The 20203-nt window shown below is 36.9% G+C and overlaps 1 protein-coding gene across 3 annotated transcripts in view; it reads left to right on the forward strand.

The window, feature by feature from the left end:
- The window catches only part of robo4 (roundabout guidance receptor 4), a 110293-nt gene that overhangs the window by 684 nt on the left and 89406 nt on the right, over positions 1-20203 (forward strand). For 2 of the 3 annotated variants that reach the window (XM_012966984.2, XM_002937520.4), the window contains exon 2: positions 19489-19815. In XM_012966984.2, coding sequence (XP_012822438.2) covers positions 19489-19815 — 327 coding nt within the window. Of the gene's footprint in view, positions 1-15689; positions 15998-19488; positions 19816-20203 lie in introns of those variants that run through there. The other variant, XM_004916033.4, reaches the window with a different exon arrangement.

Below are 20203 nucleotides of genomic sequence, written 5' to 3' on the forward strand. Positions count from 1 at the left end.
ACTGTTGGTAGCAACACAAATTTTTACAGGCATTTGATTTTTTAATTTTTTTTTATGAGAGTCACTGAATTACATATATATATATATATATATTTATTTAAGAAAAAAAGTAACCTTAAGCTCTTTTCAATAAGTAAGTAAGTATGTCCTGTGAGTGCAGTTCTTTAGCAATCTCCTACATACATTTTGATATCTTACTTCAGGCATATAGATATAAAAATATTTTATAGATATAGTTATCTATAAAATATTTTTATATCTATGTGCCTGAAGTAATTTACCTCTTCACTACCTAATAAACTGCTAAATACTTTAAGTATTTGTACCTTAGCATAATAAACTTAAAATAAAAATATTTATCCTGCATGGTCTATATTTATATTATACACTCATTCAAAAGGAAAAAAATTATTAGCATATGAACAGATTCTGTAAAAATTACCACAAGAACTGCAACAAAATCAGCAATGTGGACATTGTTTGAAAAAAGACAGGGGCATATATACTAAGATGCAAAATTCAACTTGCCTATCTGCCAAAAGTTTGCGTCCCAAAGTGTTCACCAAAATTTCACTCTGCAATTGTAATGGGAATTCACACTGACATTTTAGCATTGGTGTAAATATGCCTGGCAAAAAGATATGTATATTAACTACTGTAAAGTTTATACACCAACATTTGTTGTACTTGCATTTATTAAATTTTTGATTTTGTTATTGACATTCAACACTTTATTAAATATACACCATACAGGGCATGACTATTTCTGTTAAGCACAAGATGATTCACAAAAATGTATTGTTTGAACAAAACAGAGGTTCATCATGCTTATGCCTTGACGCACAACCGCCCAGTTGTGATGAGGGGGATGTATAATAACAAATATGTTTAAACTACCTCTTTTCCATTTCGTGTTAACACAAGCAGAGTTTTGTATTATGGATGACATGCTATTTAAAAATGAATATAACATTTCAGAATCTGGCATAAGAAGTACTAATATAAATATACGTAATAATCAAAATAAGTTGCATGAAATGCCACTTTGCTTTTCTTCTACTTATAGAATTAGCTTACTGTAGCACAGAACTTCCATTTCCCTTTCTCACTTGGAGCTAGCTTTGTTCTGTGCACAATTTGAAGGACCATGGGACAAAAATATTATTATACTATATAATATAACTCTAGAGGTCATTTAAGCCCTACTGTTGTGAGGATTTTAGGATTTAAAATGTAATCCATGTAGCCACCCTGTTACCTACAGTATAAAAATGTATATAATAATAACCAAAAAATGTTTACTATTACCATTTACATGTAGGTGTAGTCTATTTTGATGACCTTGTAGTTGTAGTAGCCTTGAAATTGTTGTGGTGTAATGATTTAGGATGGAAAAATAGTTGCTGCTAGTGACCACTGACTCAAAAATATAATTGTTAATGGTAATTTAATGACTGGGTCAATTGAATGTGTATGTTGTGTAATAATCATATGCTCATTAAGCCCCTTTAAATATCATGGCCTCCTTCTCCATTTTTCTGTTTGATGATACCAAAACCATCAACATGCATATATATATAAAGAGCATGTAAACCTTCTGCAGCAGTGTTTTCTCCACAAATCTAGGTAGACTGCAAATGAAAATTCTACTTGCTCTGCATATACTTTTCTTTTTTTGATTTCTTATAAAATGAGCAATGGTACAAAAAAAATTCTAGCTCTGAACAGTCAATTATCAGTATACCCAAGCTGATAAAATTTGATATAAAATTAGCAAGCTAACAAAGGAGATGACTGACATAGTTTTAGTAGTAATGCTTCTTATTAGAGAATCCAGTAGCATCTATAATTACATTTTTAAGTCTGTATGCTGTATTGTTATCCATACTCATATTTCCTACATTTCAATCTACAGCATTAATCTGTACTTTGTACCTGACCAGATACTGGTAAAGTATAATTGCTGTCATGATCTGTAATGCCGTCCTGCATGCTCTTATACGTAGCAGTTAGGTGTAAGTTCTGGTAAATAACAGGAGATGCAGTACAATAACAGCAAGAAATTTAATTTACAGTATGTGAGCTTGTTGTGACCACCAACTTCAGAAGGCAGCAGCCAAATGATATCTGGGGATAATGGCAACATATCAGTAATTACATACATAAAAATGGCATTTACAACTACTTTTTACTACATGCACTAAATACCAACAGTAATAATGAGTTTCAAGAAGAAATAAATTACTTTTAGCTTGTCTGTGGTCATGTGAACTAGACATTTTTTATGACATATCAGAGGGGGGCAGCCCTGGAATTAGTATGGGCAATAAATAAAGGGGTGGCTAGTGAATGTTGTGTACATTTTTTTTTATTTGCAGGACCCTGTCTAACAAGTCCAAAACTCCCAGTACAACTTTCCTTATTGCAACCAATTTGAGCTGTACTGTTATTGTTTGTTTAGTTTAAAAGCGAAATTCAGATTTATTGCTCAAAACATTTTGTTGATTTAATGGAAGAGAAAATGCAGAATAATCGTTTTTGAATGTGCCAGAATACATTATGGGTCATTGTAACCATAATTTGTAGATATGTTGATTACACACGAAATATTGTTTTGTACCTATCAAAAGGCTTTCTTCATTTCAATTATAATTTTGCTAGGCATTATTCAGTGAAGATTTATAGACTAACTTGGAAAATTACATTTTTCAATTAAGATGGAAAAATACATGCTTGGATTAAAGAAGCATACTCATGGATCATTGGTTTAATCTCCAAATAAATATACTTTCATTGTACAGCCAAGAATAAGGCTGCAATATGATCTAAATCAAAATGCTACTGTGGATTTGTTAAGATCAGGCGTATACCATGATAAAATTAAAATACAGTTTTAACTTTATTTTGCAGTTTATATTTGATTTATTACATACCACATGAATTAACAGTTTATGTTACAGAAGAGGCAGAATATTTTGAGGGAAATGTGCTCCCAAAATTATATATGAGTGATTCTAGGAAATCTAACAATACAAAATTGTTGCGTCCATAATAACATCTACTTGTAAAAGCTGGTGTGAACTTTTTGTATTCTTTAATGAATTGCCTGTCAAATGTGAACCAATGTGAACACAGGCACCTGGCAACCAGGTAGTTGACTATAGATGTCATAGTTTTTACAGCCTATGGCAGACAAATAAGAACAATGCAGTAAACCATGCCTCTTCTTCGTACACAAAGTTCTATACTGTCCAGGCCTTGTAATCCTGACAGGTTAAAAATGCATATTATTCCCCAATTTAGATCATATACAGTATATAACACTGGTAAGGATGATTATCACTGGAGAATTTTTCTCCACCTGTAGTTAGATTTTGTGTTCAATACAATGGATAGGGGGCTCAAATACCTGACTTTTAGGGAGGTGTTATGTCTAGGGTTGCCACATCTGACGGCTTTCTTAGCCAGGTAGGGGTGACTTCAAGTGGGGCTGTGACGTTGTGGGATGGGGAGAAGGTCCGGGGCCGTGACATCACAGGGGCTGGGCTATGGTGTGGCGATCAGCAAAAAAAAAGTCCTGCCTTGTTTTTCTAATTTGGGAAACTGGGCAGGAGGTTTTGACCTGAACAGCTGTCTAGGTCAAAATCGGAAAGATGGTACCCCTAGTTATGTCCCCTTTATTGCATCTGTCAAAGTAACAACGTACCTTACTCAAAATTATGTAAACATTTTGTAATAGTGCATTAACAGGGTTGCACATACAGTTTGCATTTGGCCTCTTTTGTAGCAATTCCCCTTTTCTTCAACATACAAAAAAAGGATAATTAATGTACTGTATAATTAGGCATAATGGATGGAGAGGTAAAGGAACACAATCTTGCTGTAGAGATATATGCCTACCCATAGTTCAATGGGGATATAAACCATTAGCAGCACTGTTGCTCCACCCAAAGGTTACTTAACTAGAACTCACAGTATTTTCCAACATATTAGCAAGAGTTAAACTATGTTGGGAGCTGTAATGCAGCAACATTAGAGATCAGTCCTTAAAGCAACACTACATGATACAGCTTTTTTCATTTGTCCAGGACCAGCAGCCCTATTAATGCAAGAGTGTCCTGGCTGCTCTACATGTAGCCCCCTGTTTTGCAATAACATGAGAGTTACCTGAAGCATAGAAGGGATATGGATAAATATTACTGAAAAACACATCTGTATTTAGGTTTATGTGGCCTATTTTAAAGAGTTTGAGACAAAGTGGTTTGGTAAGAGTTTTGTAGGTCTGACTTCCCAAACATCTCTAAAGCCTCCCTTCTGCTGTTCAATTTGGACCATTTTGGTGGGGCTCTTAAACTGGGTGGCCCAGGGCTGTGTGGGAAAATGGTGTCTGTCTCTTGCTGTCTCATACTGACTGCTGCTGTAATGTACTTTTTTACCTCTATCTCGTGTTCAATTGACCAGTAGCATTTCATGCTACAACCTCAAATCTTCAGGCAGCTGTGTGCGAGATTTATATCATGTGGGGAATTACAGCACATTCTCATCTTGCAAGAATGTAACAAGCACTTTGGAGTGTGGCATTCAGAGCTGAAAAGTATTCCACTAGTCACTGGGCCCTATTGGGACAAATAAATTCAGTTGGCCTAAGGATGGTCCTGTCTCTTACACATATTTGGAAAATTAAGGAATACTACAAGTGGGCCAGTCTCTGGGAAGGTTTACATCCTCCTTTTATATCTTCTACTATTTACAACTATCGATGCTGGCTTAAAGCAGCAGTATACCCTATATTTTAACATCACTTCACTGAGTAGGGCTTGTGCTAAACATATTTTTTGCCTATTGTTTAAATTATGAAATAAGTACAGTGTATTTTTGGTAATTCTTTAGCTAAACAGGAAATATCTAAACTTGAAATTTTCACATTGTACTTGATTGAGAACAATCAAAACAAAGCTCCAGTTTAGAGTGAAGCCCTCTTTATAAATAAACCCCTTCCTACCCCCAGCTGCAGTCTTTATTAGGCTTTGTGATAAAGAGCAGCTTATTATACAGAGGACTTTTTATTCTGCTCGTAGGGATCATGAAATAGAATGTGACTTTTCTTTTGAAAATTGTCATGTTTAGTGCAAGAAATAAAAACCATACATATATCCTATATAACCAATAGGCATCACTGAACTAATATTGAAAAAGAGAGAATAATGTCGCTTTAAAGGTCCAGTCACATTAGTAAATAGTAGTGCCATAAAAGCATTCATATACAACAGCTTACACTTTTAGGAGCCCGTTATCCAGGAAGCTCCGAATTACGGAAAGCCCATCTCCCATAGACTCCATTTTAATCAAATAATTCAGAAATTTAAAACTGATTTCCTTTTTCTCTGTAGAAATAAAACAGTATCTTGTAATTGATCCCAACTAAGATATAAATAATCCTTACTGGATGCAAAACAACCCTGTTGGGTTTAATTAAAGTTTTATTGATTTTTTAGTAGACTTGAGGTATGGAGATCCAAATTACGGAAAGGCCCCTTATCCGGAAAAACCTTGGTCCTGAGCATTCTGGATAACAGGTCCTATACCTGTATATCATGCTGTGTAAAAAGCAAAGTGAAGCATTACAGGTGATGTTGCCCAGGGCAACAGTTAGAAAACCAAAGCAAAGCATCTGATTGGCTGCTATGAGCAACATCACCAGTAATGTTTTACTCCACTCTTTACACAGCATGATAAACATACCCCTTGATGTTTATATAATGAAAATGTAAATATATGAAGGGCCACAATATAACAGACCAGAAATAAAAAATTAAAAAATTATTGGTGAACTTTGTATAAAGTACTTGATAAAGGGTATTGACCCAAAATATGTTGTGTTAACACTACCCACAATAAATGTTTTGCAGTAAATCTGCTGAAGGTTTTTTCCTACTTTTTGGATTTTTGCAATATAACAGACCAGGTGGTTCTTTGTCTAGCATTATTTAACAATAGTGTTTTTGTTTTGTTACAAAGAAAAGTAGATAATATTACTCAATTTTAGTTCAGTTCAAAGTTTATTGTCATATGCATAATGTGAAATGCTTACGTGAATGCCTTCTTCACAGACTAAACATTTAACACTCCGTACAAAATGACAATGAATACGAAATACAATCATCACATGAAAATTCTGTTTCAAATAAAAAATAAAAAATAGCTTGACAAACTTGACACTTCCAATGTCTATTAGCAATACTACATCTAAATGTGTTAAAAACCGCCACAAGTGCATATTTCACATGTATATAAAATATATAGTTATGAGCAATTTTTTTCGCCAGGCATGGATTCACAGCAAATTTTCGCATTTCACCATTGGCAAATTGTTTTATGGAACTTCCACGAAAATTAGCTGCGGAAAAATTAGTAAAAGTGGCGGTCACGTTAAAATAGTTGCTTAGCAACTTTTTCAGCGAAGTGAAACAGGAGATCACTCATCGCTAAAAATATATAGTGCTTCCAATCTTGACTTTTACTAAGACCGAATCAAAGGGTTTTCTGGTACATTTACAGACAATTTTACAGTATATTATCCAAAATGATTAAAAAGTCATTTGGCTGAAATAACAGAGGAAACAAGATAATTTGTTTTTAGATATAGTTATATTTAAGTATAGTGAAATCATTTCAGTTATAAAACCTATTATTAAAAACAATAAGGATCCTTTAATTTTTGTAAAAATATTTCCTGGCTTTTTTTTTTCAACTGCTAGATGTCGTAGTAAATGCTTTGGGATGCCGTGACGTGGATATCCTGTTTTTCAACTTTCAAGACAGAGGACAATTGTCACATACCATCTCTGTTCTTTCTGTTCACTACTAAAGTGCTCTTCCCAGTGGACACATACATTTACTTTCCATCCATTGGTAAATAGCTGTTAAGGTTTCCTGTTTTCTCTTACAGCCACATTCCACAATAACAAGCAGATGACATTCCAAGCTGCATTAAGTCAACCAAATCTATCAAATTCTAATTATATTTTATAAAACACAAAGTAGAAATTGGGTTCCTATATACATACATTTTCCTACAGAAATATGCTTAAATAATGCATAGATTCATAAATAATAATAATAATGCATATGTTTCTCTACCAGTTATGAGCCACATAGGACATATACTGTACCTCAATAATTCCAATTTCTTGTGTTTCCAAACAGCCATATTCATAATTTGATAGAATCAAGTTCTCTGGGCAAGTAGGCCATGCCTTGTTGTTGGATTTTTGTATGGGGGTTAAAACAATACAGAAAACAATATTTTTATATGCTTTTCTCCCAGGGGACTCAAAGCGCTTAATACATTACAGATTGAAAAGATGCTTCTTTTTGTATTCAAAAAGCCTGGGAGAACATCCAGAGAAGATGCCTCTCAGACTGTAAATGGCAAAGAGTTTAATACTGTGGGTGCTATTCCAAAGAATTGTTGTGCTACTCTCTGCCTGTACAGGAGGTATGAGGAATCAAATGTTCCTTCAGAAAAACAGGGTCTTGACTATTCAGAGATTTAGAGGAAGAAGGGCAATTTTGAAGACAATTCGCCATTTAATTGGAAGGCACTGTAGAGTGTAGAACTGGTTTTATATGGCATTGGCTGTGTTGATGGGTGAGTAGTCTGGCTGATGCATTTTGTACTACCTGTAATCAGGTAGTCAGTTCTTTTTCTGAGAGGCCATAATACAGGTCATTGGAGTAATTCAATCTTGGGGATACACAAACATTATTCATTTTGGCATGTCCTCTGCTGGAGTCATATTTTATTCTTACAATGTTTCTCAGACGAAAGAATGCTGATCTAATAGTAGCTAACCACAGCCCTTTAGCAATTTCTGTGCCTCCAAAGATGCAACAGTAACTCCCCATCTTCTTTTCTGCTGATTCCCTGCACATGCTCTGTGCTGCTGTCAAATACTGAGCTTAGGGGCCAATGCACAATATGTTGTATACATTGAATATAAATGTCACAATACAAGGCTGATCACCCTCTATGACAGATAAACCTCATGTTCTGCTTGATATGTCAGTGTCAATGACATTCCAGTATGGTGACCCCCTGTGACAATCTTGAAGGACTGGATCATTACTATAGAGATGGTGAACCTTTAGGCTGGTTCAATAAATTCCGTAGATAAAATATTGCATTTTTAGCCATATTCATTTTTAGAGTTTAGTTCTCCTTTAAATCTACTGGATGTGTTCCCTGCCATCTTGTTATCAGCCTTTGCCCTTCAGTTACAAGTACCTCTGTCTTGTCTGGGTTTAGTTTCAGACAGTTTAGGTTCATCCATACTTGCAGATCTAAGCACCTATTGATTGTGAATACTGGATCCCTATTGTCCAGTTTAAAGGACAGGTACAGTGGTAATTAAGACCATGGTGCATGATGATACTTCGGAGTGGCAGCAAACAACGCTGGTGATAAGACTGAGCCCTGTGGAACCCCATAAGGTATTGAGAATGATGTTGATGACTGTAATCCAGCTGTGAACGTTTGAGACCTGCATTGGAACCAGTTGAACACTGTACCTTCTGCAATACTGAATGTTTTTAAATATTCTACAGTTATGGGACCTCTTATCCAGAGTGCTCAGGGTCTGGGGTTTTCTGGATATCTGGCCTTTTTATAATTTTAATGTCTATACTTTATCTACTGAAAAAATATTTAAACATTAAATGAAACCAAAAAGATTGTTATGTAATTGGGATTAAGTACAATTTATTATTATTATTTTTAACATTTATTTATAAAGTGCCAACATATTCCGCAACGCCATACAATAAGTGGGTTTCATACATTGGACATACAGAGTAACAAATAAAGCAATCAATAACCGATACAGGAGGTGAAGAGGGCCCTGCCCAAAAGAGCTTACAATCTACAAGGAGAAAGGGTTGAGACACAAGGTGTGGGAATGGGCATGACAGAGTTGTGAGAGGTGTGGCACAGGGTATTGCTAAGCTAGATTAGGGTAAGCATCTCTAAATAAATGTGTTTTTAGAGATCTCTTGAAGGCAGAGCGATTGGGAGAAAGTATGATAGTTTGTGGGAGCGAATTCCAGAGAAGGGGGGCAGCCCTTGCAAAGTCTTGAATGCGAGCGTGTGAGGAGGGAATGAGAGAGGAGTTGAGGAGCAGGTCAGTAGAGGAGCGTAACAAGCGGGTTGGATGGTACCTAGAGATGAGTTCAGAGATGTAGGGTGGGGCAGAGTTATGAACTGCTTTGAATGTGAGAGTCATTAGTTTGAATTTAAGCCTGGATGGTAGGGGAAGCCAGTGCAGGGATTGGCAGAGTGGCACGGCAGAGGAGGAGTGGTTGGAGAGGTGTATGAGCCTGGCAGCAGTATTCATTATGGACTGGAGAGGGGACAGTCTTTGGAGGGGAAGGCCAATTAATAGGGAGTTACAGTAGTCCAGGCGAGATATTATAAGAGAGTGAATAAGAATTTTGGCAGCATCTTGGGTGATAAATGATCATATTTTGGAGATATTTCTTAGGTGAGTACAATGTACTGTTTTATTATTACAGAGAAAATTTATTTTAAAAAATGTAATTATTTGATTAAAATTGAGTCTATGGGAGATCACGATCTCGTAATTCGGATAACGGGTTTCCAGATAATGGATCCTGTACCTGTATTAAGATGTTATGATCTACAGTGTCAAAAAGCAAAGACATCAAGAAGGATTAGGGCTTTGGGCAGACAGATAGTAAAAGGATAACAGTACAAGACCTAAACCACAAACTGAGCTGTAGTATGCTGAAATATGCAGAGATCTGTAGGACAGTTACTGCTATGTTTTATAAAGAGCTTTCTCAGTAGAGTGGGGAGCACAAGAGTAAAGAATTACCTAATGTTTACACAAAAAAAGGAAACATGTTCAGGGCGATTTCAAGTCAAATTTGTGAAAAAAGCTGGAACATTATTTACACATATGTTTCTTGGGGTATGAAAGAACCTAGTGCTGGAATATAATAGAAAAGTAGTATTGTGTGATTTTAGTCGCTTTGTTAAACTCCTTAAAATGATGTAAATACTGCTTTTAAATATGTTTCTGAATTCCTGATAACATCCAAATACAAAGGTTGTCTTGCCCCTCATCATTAAATTGAACAAAGCTTTGATCTTCTGTTCCTGACTGCTCATCATGCTGGTAATCATGCAGGGTTAAATGCAAACAGTGCTAAACCTACAATCATAGCACTACTTCAAAGGGGACGTTACACTGCATTATACTGTTCAGGCCTGTGATTAAAATAAGCTATTTACCCATCATTTATATTGTAATTGTAACAAAATAAACTAGCTGAAACATGTTTCTTTGTAATGAGTGTAAAGTCATCAAATCCTCTGGAGGATTTTAATTTTCTACCAGAACAAATTTGCAATTATTTGCCTTTTTTTGAAAATGTACTTAGTACAGCTGCACTAATTTATTTCTTTGCAAACCAGTGAATCCTTTTTGTTGCTTAGACTAGGGCCACCCAGGCAACTCTTAGGCCCAGTTTGCTCCTAAATGGAAGAAACTTTGTGTGTCATGTGACATATTCCACAGCATATGATAAAACATTTAGTATTTAGAGCCATTAAAGCCCCCTCCTTCTTTGCTGTTGCTTATTTATACACACTCAAACCCCCCCATGTTCACGTCCCTAAGTCAGGGTAGGGCAGGTAGAGCATGGCACACACGGGCAGTGTAGGGCAGGCAGAGTATGGCACACACAGACAGCATAGGGCAGGCAGAGTGTGGCACACATAGGCAGCTTAGGGCAGGCAAAGTATGTCACATATAGGCAGCATAGGACAGGCAGAGTATGGCACACACAGGCAGCTTAGGGCAGGTAGAGTATGTCACATATAGGCAGCATAGGGCAGGCAGAGTATGGCACATTCAGGCACTCCAAGGTTGAATGAGTGGTAAACCAAACTGTTTTAATCCTGTGCGTTTTTTATATCAGAAAAAATAGTTTTTTAATACTAATACTAATACTTAGTATTAATACTAGTTTACATATATAAACCTGCATCAAATTGAAAACAAGAGACGTTCCCTCTATTTGTGAACATAGCATTGACCTATGTAGTAACATGTTGTGGTTCAACTGAAGTGATAATGTGCAGACATCAGGACAATCAGTAAAACCCATTAGCGCTGCAGCCCCACAGGGCATGCTTGTGAAATAACAAAAGAGTGGGGGAGGCAGGATGCTGGCACAAAAATTAGCAGTTAGTAGATATGGACAGTAGTCCTTCACTGTAACTGCCTGCAGGAATGTTCCATCTAAGTCGTGACTTCTAGGAAATTCTATACCTAGTCACACAAACTACAACAGAACCTTGTGCATAGATTATAGTTTATATTATCTTAGAAATTATAATTTTATTAGCCACCCCATTTGTTTTGTTTAAAGAAGCACATGCTGATATCTCATGACATTGGTTTTATATTGAGTAATTTTGTACATTTTAAAATTCTTATGAGCAGGGAATTAAAATCAGTTCTTTCTACATCTGCAGTAAAACAATTGTAATGCCCATGAATGGTCAAAACACTTAGACCAACTCCTATTTTGGGCTGAAAGGGCCCCAGCAGATTTATTTACAATATAACATAAAATAAATTTACATTTAACCATTCAAAAGTTAATAATAAAAAAACATTTAAGTTAACAATTAGTATGATGTAGAGAGTATTGCACTTTTCGTTCAAGAACTCTCCAGGATGGAATCTCAAGAGCTATCTGGTTGCTAGGGACAAATTACATTTGCAGACAGGGAAAGGTTTGAATGAGAGGCTGGAATATGAATAGGAGATGGTTTAAATAGAAAGATAAGTAATACAAAATAACTATAAAAATTAAATTATAGCCTCTAACACAGAGCAATAGTATTTTAGATGCTGGAGCCAGTGACCCACATTTAAAAGATGGAAAGGCAAATAATTCATAAGCAAAGTAAATAATAAAGACCAACTGAAAAGTTGTTCGGAATTTGCCATTCTATAACATACTAAAAGTTAAATACCCCTTTAAATATCTAATGCAAAAAGAAAAAATTGGTTGTGCTATCCAAAATAGAATCTATAATAAAGTTAACTTGGGGTGCGTATTCCTAAAAGCCGTGGCTTCTGGCTATAGATATAATAAGTGCAAAATACAAAAAGGAAGTCACTCACGATTCAGTAGGTGCAAAAAAACTGCCTCCATGTCGGTGTATTGGAGCAATCAGTGAGAGGGATACAGACGTTTCGGGAACCTCTCGTTCCCTTTTTCAGTAGGGAATGCTACATTGAAAAGGTATTTTACCTTTTAAATATCCCCTGAAGGTTGCTCTTGTGGAGATCACCAGATTCCCCACATATTGAAAACCCTAATCCTAGAATCAGAGTTTTTACTTCAAACTGTTACTCAGTCTATAGCTGCAACCCCAAGCCTCACACTTTAGCCAGTGACTGGGCTCTGCCTCAGATACAAGAATCCCCAATAACTGCAAAGCTAAAATGGTGTCTGCTGTCCACTGCTTCTTACATTTAAGCCTTAGCCTGCCACCCCCCTGACCAATAGCCAATGAAACTACAAATCCCAAATCTCCCTTAAAGGGACCCCCTTTCTAGCACTATCATGGCCTCTTCCCTCTACCTTCCAATTCAGTCCTGGGGCTAACTTGCATAATACAGTATTGTGTTAGGTTCAGATTTAATTAAATGAGAAAAACATATTCAGTTCAGGATTTTGTGAATGATTGTAAGACACATGGTGCGTATAGCTGTCTCTCTCATCCCTGTGTTTTTTAGTCAGGCTAAGAGAAGCGGATCTGCTTGCCTACGCTGGTTGGAAGACGGTCTGTAAAATGTCTGCTTTTTTAAAGGAACAGTAACACTAAAAAATAAAAATGTTTTAAAATAATTAAAATATAATGTACTGTTGCCCTGCACTGGTAAAAGTTGTGTGTTTGCTTCAGAAAGACTACTATAGTTAATAGAAATAGCTGTTGTGTAGCCATGGGGGCAGCCATTTAAATTGAAAAAAGGAGAAAAGGCACAGGTTACATAAGTAGATAACTGATAAACTGTGTAGAATACAATGGGAATCTATGCTACTTATCTGTTATCTGCTTAGTAACCTGTGCCTTTTCTCCTTTTTTTCAATTTAAATGGCTGCCCCCATGGCTACACAACAGCTATTTCTATTAACTATAGTAGTCTTTCTGAAGCAAACACACAACTTTTACTGGTGCAGGGCAATAGTACATAATATATTTATTATTTTTATACACTTTCATTTTTTGGTGTTACTGTTCCTTTAAGCCAACTTCCTATCTGCTCTGTGTGCCCATACTCAGGTGGTAGTTTTTAGTGCAGGCACAAGGTGCCGTGTAGGCAAGTGGATCCCCTTCTCTAAGCCTGACTGAAAAACGCAGGGCCAAGAGAAGTGAATTTAAAGGACATGTAAACCCCACACACAAATTTAATCTATGAACAGCCTCTTTGAAATCTTTCAATACCTGCCACTCTGGTTGTCCAGAGGTTAATAGTAAGGCTGCAGCATCCCCTTAATCACTTAGATTTCCTTCTCCTCCTGTAACCCACTCAGCCCCCTTCCTCAGGAATTTGCTTTGGCTGTTGGCTTGTGGGCATGCTCAGTTGTTCTAAGCTCAGATTACTAAACATGCCCCCCAGTCTAACAGCCAGTAAAGAGATGGCATTGCTGGTTCCCATAGAAACTCAGCTCTAGCTGTCTGCTTCAGTTTTTTTCTCCTGAGCTCAGCTTTACCTACAGTGCTCAAACAAAGCAAAACTTTTATCAGACACGGTAGTTCTGCCTGTGTGAGCCTGTATTCTTGATGAAATGTATGCTGAATAAGGGTCTGTGTGTGTGTATGATGTTTGCAGATTTAAATGTATCTGATTATGTATAAGAGGAAAAATGGCCACCAGGTGAAAGCTGCTATTTGCTTTAGGAAAATGTGATGGTGCTGGCAAGCGGAGGGGATATATGCAGTACAAATGATGCCATTTGGGTGGGGGAGACGTGCCCAACTGATATACATTGTAGGCAAATGTAGGCTTTACATGTCCTTTAAGCAGCATGTGCCCTTTTACATTGTAAACCATGAGAGGGCCGATTCACTAGCATGAGATAAAATTTTTATCGTGTCTAAATTTTCGCGACTTAACGCACGATTCACTAAAAGCATTTGCATCCAGTGCAATTGCATGCAATCAGGGCGGGATTTGTTAAACCGTCACCCCAAGGCAGCCCCCATCCCCACCCCCCCCCCGTGCGCACGCACATGCTTATGCGTGTGTGCATCGATTTAACTCACATACAGAGCAGTGGGGAGAAGGTGCATTACTTCTCCCCTTAGTTTCCCTTTATAAATGCCATTAATGCATGTGTAATTATTAATCCCTTTTAGCAGACTGCACTTCTGGTTGCATTTGTAAACCAGCACTTAGGTTTAAGACAATGTAGCTGCAACTGTTTAGTCTACGGAGCCCTAACGTAGATACTTTAGGGTTGATTAACTAAAGTGTGCTAAGCGTTATTGCATGCTTTTTTGCGCTAAAATTGACGCATAAAAGAAGGCGCGATTCGCTAAAGTATTATCGCGTGCGTTAAGTCGCATATAGCATGAGCTAAATAACGTATGATCGCAAGGCGTTAATTTTAACACATTGCATTAATTCTCGCACAGAAATAATACCAGCACATGATTCACAAACACATAGACACGCTAAATATCTCAGTAGTCTGTGCGAAAATTAACACCTACTTGGGGAAGGCAGTAATTATAGAAAAGTACAGTTCATGAGCATAAAATATGGACTTTGCAGTGTGATTTATTCAAGTATGTGTTGGCCCTAGAGTGATGTAGCCTCCAGTTTGCAGGGAAATGGTAATTTTCAAAACAGTAGTTTTCCGAAAGTAATGGCGTGTATGGCTAATATGGCATGCATTTTTTCGCACGTGGCGACAATTTGTGCGTGCTGCGTCAATTAGCGCGCGTTGCGTCAAATACCGCACAGAAATAGTCTTCGTGACTTAAATAACGCAAACAGCATCGCGTCTAAATTAACGCAAGTATCCTTTTAGTGAATCGCGTGTTAAGTCGTGAAAAATAAGACGCGATAACATTTTTAACGCATGCTATAAATAGAGCTCGTTTTAACGCACCTTAGTGAATCAGCCCTTTTGTGTCTAGCAGCTGTGCTTCTCAGTAAATGAATCCCTTTTTTTTACAAAGACAGGATATCCTCATTTTAAAACTAATGAAACACTAAAAAGGCAAATTACAATACATTTACTACTACTAATAATAATAATAAAACTTTTTTTTCCAAATGTATTAGTATAGTAGTGGAAAAACAGCCACTACTTTAAAAGCTAAGCAAAACATTCTGAATAGTCTGTTCTGTTCACATTTTCTTAGGGTATCCATAAAGGTTAAACATGCCATTGTCACTAATTCAGCATAGAATTGCTCTTAAAGTCCAGCAACAATAGGACCTAAAAATATCATAATGGGGATAAACAATGAGGATCACCAAGTCTAAAAAAAGTCTGGTTAACCAATAACTTTGCATTGCCTTCCTGCATAGGGAATGGGAGGGACTGCCGTCACTTCATCTCTAACAACAGATTGCCAGTTAGGAAAAAGGAAATGACAATACACTGCTAGCTGTTAGAGTCAGGGATCATTGAGCTACAGGAGTTTAAGCTAAAGCCTGAAAACTGTAGTTGAAGGAATGTCCCAGAACTGCATTCCCTTTCAGAAAGGGCAAACATTCTCTGATGTGTGCTGGGAATTTTGAGGCTGGTCAAAGAATCCTGTGGCTATCTGATGCACAAGTCTGAGTACAGGTCTTATATAAAAATCACTGGGCAGCAATGGTTTGCAGGAGGATTTTATCCATCATTATAATCATTTGGACAGAAGTACATTGGTTGGAAGGTGAGTGTCATTTTTCAGTGTAATTGTATTTAACCCTGAAAATACAGGGCATATTTAAGGGTTAACTTTGTCTAACAAACTTAATAAAGACCCAAGGCAGAGGAGAAAAGTAAAATGTTAGGAGCTATATACTGTATATATGAGTGTGAGGAATAGCTACTCTAATACACGTTTCCATGCTGTTGCCTTGCCTTATGTGTTCCAGTATTATTGTTTCTGTGCCTATAATAAAGTATTATGGGTATGTTTATTTTCATTTTTGTTTTGTCAGTTATAGCATGTAATTTGCAGCTATTATATTGTTTTACTGTTTAAGATCAAAACTGCATTTTAGTTTTATAAACTCCCAAAGAGAAGTGTTGTATGCAGCCTAAAGCCAAGAACAGACTTTTGTAACTCTAATACACAGCACCCAAGAAGCCTGTAGACAGAAACATCTGTCAGGTGGAATGCAGCAGTTATACAACGTTAGTATGTAAATCACTGGAAGTTATCTCTCTGAAGAGAAGCAGTTAAGTACAGCAATTTCAGTGCAGGTGCCCAAAATGTCCTTGTGCTGTTCATTGTAATGCATTTTCAATGTGTCCAACTAAGCACAAAGCATCATTGTATTTTGAATTATACATGTACTTTTAATGTGCATCTCTATGTTAATACTCTATGGGAAGCATGGGGAACATAGACATGTGGCATAAGATGCGTTAGCATTTCACGTTGTCTCTAGAAGGATCAGAGAGTAAACAATGGCAGACACGACAATTGCTGCTTTTGTATTTCAGTACCATTTAGTGGCACGTCTATCTCCCTCTCCAAGTAAAGTGTTTGCAAGGATGTTTTTGTTCCTGCCAAGTGGCAATTAATCATTCTCTATCTGTTAGGTTAGGGTAATGCAATGATCTCCAACCAGTGGCTCGTGAGCAACATGTTGCTCACCATCCCCTTGGATGTTGCTCTCAGTGCCCCCAAACCAGTTATTTTTGAATTCCTGACTTGGTTGCAAATTTTGATTGACCAAAAACAAGTTTTACTAACAAATAAAGGCTCCTGTAAGCTGATAGTGTGCAAAGAGACTACTTAATAGCCAATCTTAGCCCTTATTTGGCACCTCCATGAACTTTTATGATGCTTGTGTTGCTCTCCAAGTCTTTTTTACTTTAGACAGTGACTCACGAGTAAGAAAGGTTGGGGACCCCTGCGGTAATGCCCCAGAGAGAAATTAGTCATTAATTTGGCTCTACCCAGTGACACAACAACAGTGCCAGGCTCTAACGTCATCACACCCTCGTTATTTACAATAAAAACACCACCAGGGACCTGGGCTCAATGCTAAAAAGTCCTGGGTGTGTTGCATTTTTTGATATTCCAGTTTCTGACTCCCTGCTGTTCTTGACTATTCTGATTGCTGCCTACCATGATCTGTGCCTGGATTCTCACTATGAGCCTTCTTAGCCTGTTTGATAATATGTGATCAGTCCATTTGCCTAAATTCCCTGTTCCCCACTAGCAGCTTACTTCTACCTACCTCCTGGTCCTTACAGCCTCTCAGCCCAGACATTATGTACTATTCCTTTTGGCTGGAGCCTGCAGGAATCCTCTTGGTCATTAATGGTTCTGGAATGATGATAACACTGCAAAATTGTGTTGTAATTCTAAAACAGCTAATTTAGATTTAATAATTAATGCACAACCATAAACCAGGTCTGATCAAAGGGTGAGATATTGCCTTAGTAATATAGTAATAGTAATATAGTAATAGTAAGATACAGCATTTACAATATTCCTTTACTGACTTTGTTCCCTGATTCATTGAATATATTTCTTTTTGATCTATATATTTTAAACATTTTCCTGCAGTTTTAAGTAGAAGAATTTAATACACCCGCATCCCTATGCAAAATTGTTCTGACTAAAGACTGACTAAAATACTTTATATTGATTGATTTATATTGATTCCACCCTTTCTGTTTGATATTAGGATCAGAATATGCCTGTATTAATAATATTGATTTAAATAAAACATGCAGATCTGCACACTCAAACTCTGTAGAGTTTTTGCATATTTATACACACATTGTTCAGAAGGGCCAAAGGCCCTGATCAGCTTGTAGCAGATGATTCAAGAGTTGCTCTGTCAGGCAGAGGAAATCATTTCTACAAATGGAGCAAGATATTTTTTACTAAACTATTTTGTATTATAAACATTCATTCTATAACTAGATTGAAGGGGTATCACTATGACACATGCTCAGGATTATGGCCATTGATTACTCAAAGTGTAATGGGCACATACTTACAGTAGTCCAACCAATTGGCAGTCTGACCAATTGGCCCTTGAGCTGAAAAGAAGCAAACTGTATATGGGGCCATACCCATGTATTATCACCATTCTGTTGTTCTGTTTGTTCACGATGAATGACTGAAACAGCAGGAAGCTGTGTCTCCTTTTCACTTCCTTTTGGATGACCAACAGAAATATTCCAATACATGACAAATTGGCCAAATTTCCTGACCTTATCTGGGCATGTATGGGCAGATTTAAGACCTTCCTAATGAACCTAGCTGGGTAATTTTTCTTACGAACAGTTGGAAGTCACTTAAAATGCAGTCAGTTAAGGTTGTCAACAATGGGTCTGTTCATCAGATCATCCCAACCAGTGATCAACTTATTTGTAAAAGGCAGCTAAAATGGGGCAGATGGTCATTTACAATAAATGCCCATTGCTATTACCTATACAATATTATATAGCTAGGTGTTGTGCCTGAATAAAGCAACTGCTCAATAAACCACACAAAAATAACCAAATCATATAAAGTAAACCAATGCGTTTAAACATAACAATTTGTGTCCAAAATTGCACTTTGCACCGTACACTTGTGGTTGCAAATAGCCCTTACTATTTTCTATGTTCTACATTCAGTAGGGTAGCTCTAGACACTGTCTTTCAGCAGCTGCAACAAGGAAATATAGACATAAAAAGTTGGGATGGCAGTGGATGTGATTTACTAAGATTTTGCTAAAGCATTTGATACATAACCGCACAGACAGTTAATAATTAAATTAAGGTACTGTATATTGGCCTGGACCATAACATTTGGATAGAACTTGGAAATTTTTGCCATAGTTCCACAAAAAAATTGCTGATGGCAAAATGTGGAATTTCGCTGTGAATCAATGACTGCCGAAAAAATGTGCTCATCCCTAACTGAATGTACTATTATTGCTGATGCTACTAAATTGTGTTGCATGCAGGATTCTGGGCAGCAAACTAGAAATTTGGCCAATAGCTCTTCAGAGCCTGCCTTTTGTCATGCCCTATATACAGAGAAAGAAAGAGAGATGCACTGATATAGTCTTGATTTTAAAATCTGGGGCCCATGTAGCTACATCCCATGTAGCTAAAAAATCAAGAATGTACTGAGTGATTTTTTTATTCACTGAAATCTAGATTGCAAATGAAACATGGTAAATTTGTGTTTTCTATCTTTTATAGGCTCAAAAACTCGATCAGAGGATTTTCCACCTCGTATTATCGAACACCCTTCAGATTTGTTTGTGAAGAAGGACAAGCCAGCCACATTGTATTGTCGAGCAGAGGGCAATCCACAGCCCACAATAGAATGGTACCGTAATGGAGAGCATGTGGAGACCAGCACAGATGATAAGACCCAGCGTTCCTATGTTCAGTTGCCGGAGGGACCACTCTTCTTCTTCAGCCTTAATCAACGAAAAGGCAAATCTGATGAAGGGATTTATACTTGTGTGGCTAGAAACCATCTAGGAACGGCATTTAGTAGAAATGCTTCTCTTTATGTTGCTGGTAAGTTGACAAGCTTTAACCTGTATCCTGCTGATTAGAAGTATGGTATTTTATCTTTAGAGGCTATAAGAAACCTGTCAAGTTGTCTGTGCTCTTAAGAGTTTTATTTATACACCACCATTACACTAGACCATTCCAAAATGTGTGTAGTTTATGTAGGTGTCTTGGGTCCAAATGGCACAAGGAGAGGTAGAGCTTGATTCATAAGTATATATATATATATATATATAGAGAGAGAGAGAGAGAGAGAGAGAGAGAGCAGAAATATATTTGAATGCACAGTAATAAAAGTATGAGCTATTTTTATCTAGAAGCATGTGGTTTTAAGGAAAAGCAGCTTGTAAAATTACTGTAGCATAATGGTTTAGCTGGGCCATTTATAAACATC

This window comes from Xenopus tropicalis, chromosome 7, assembly GCF_000004195.4.
Source record: "Xenopus tropicalis strain Nigerian chromosome 7, UCB_Xtro_10.0, whole genome shotgun sequence".
Lineage (NCBI taxonomy): Eukaryota > Metazoa > Chordata > Amphibia > Anura > Pipidae > Xenopus > Xenopus tropicalis.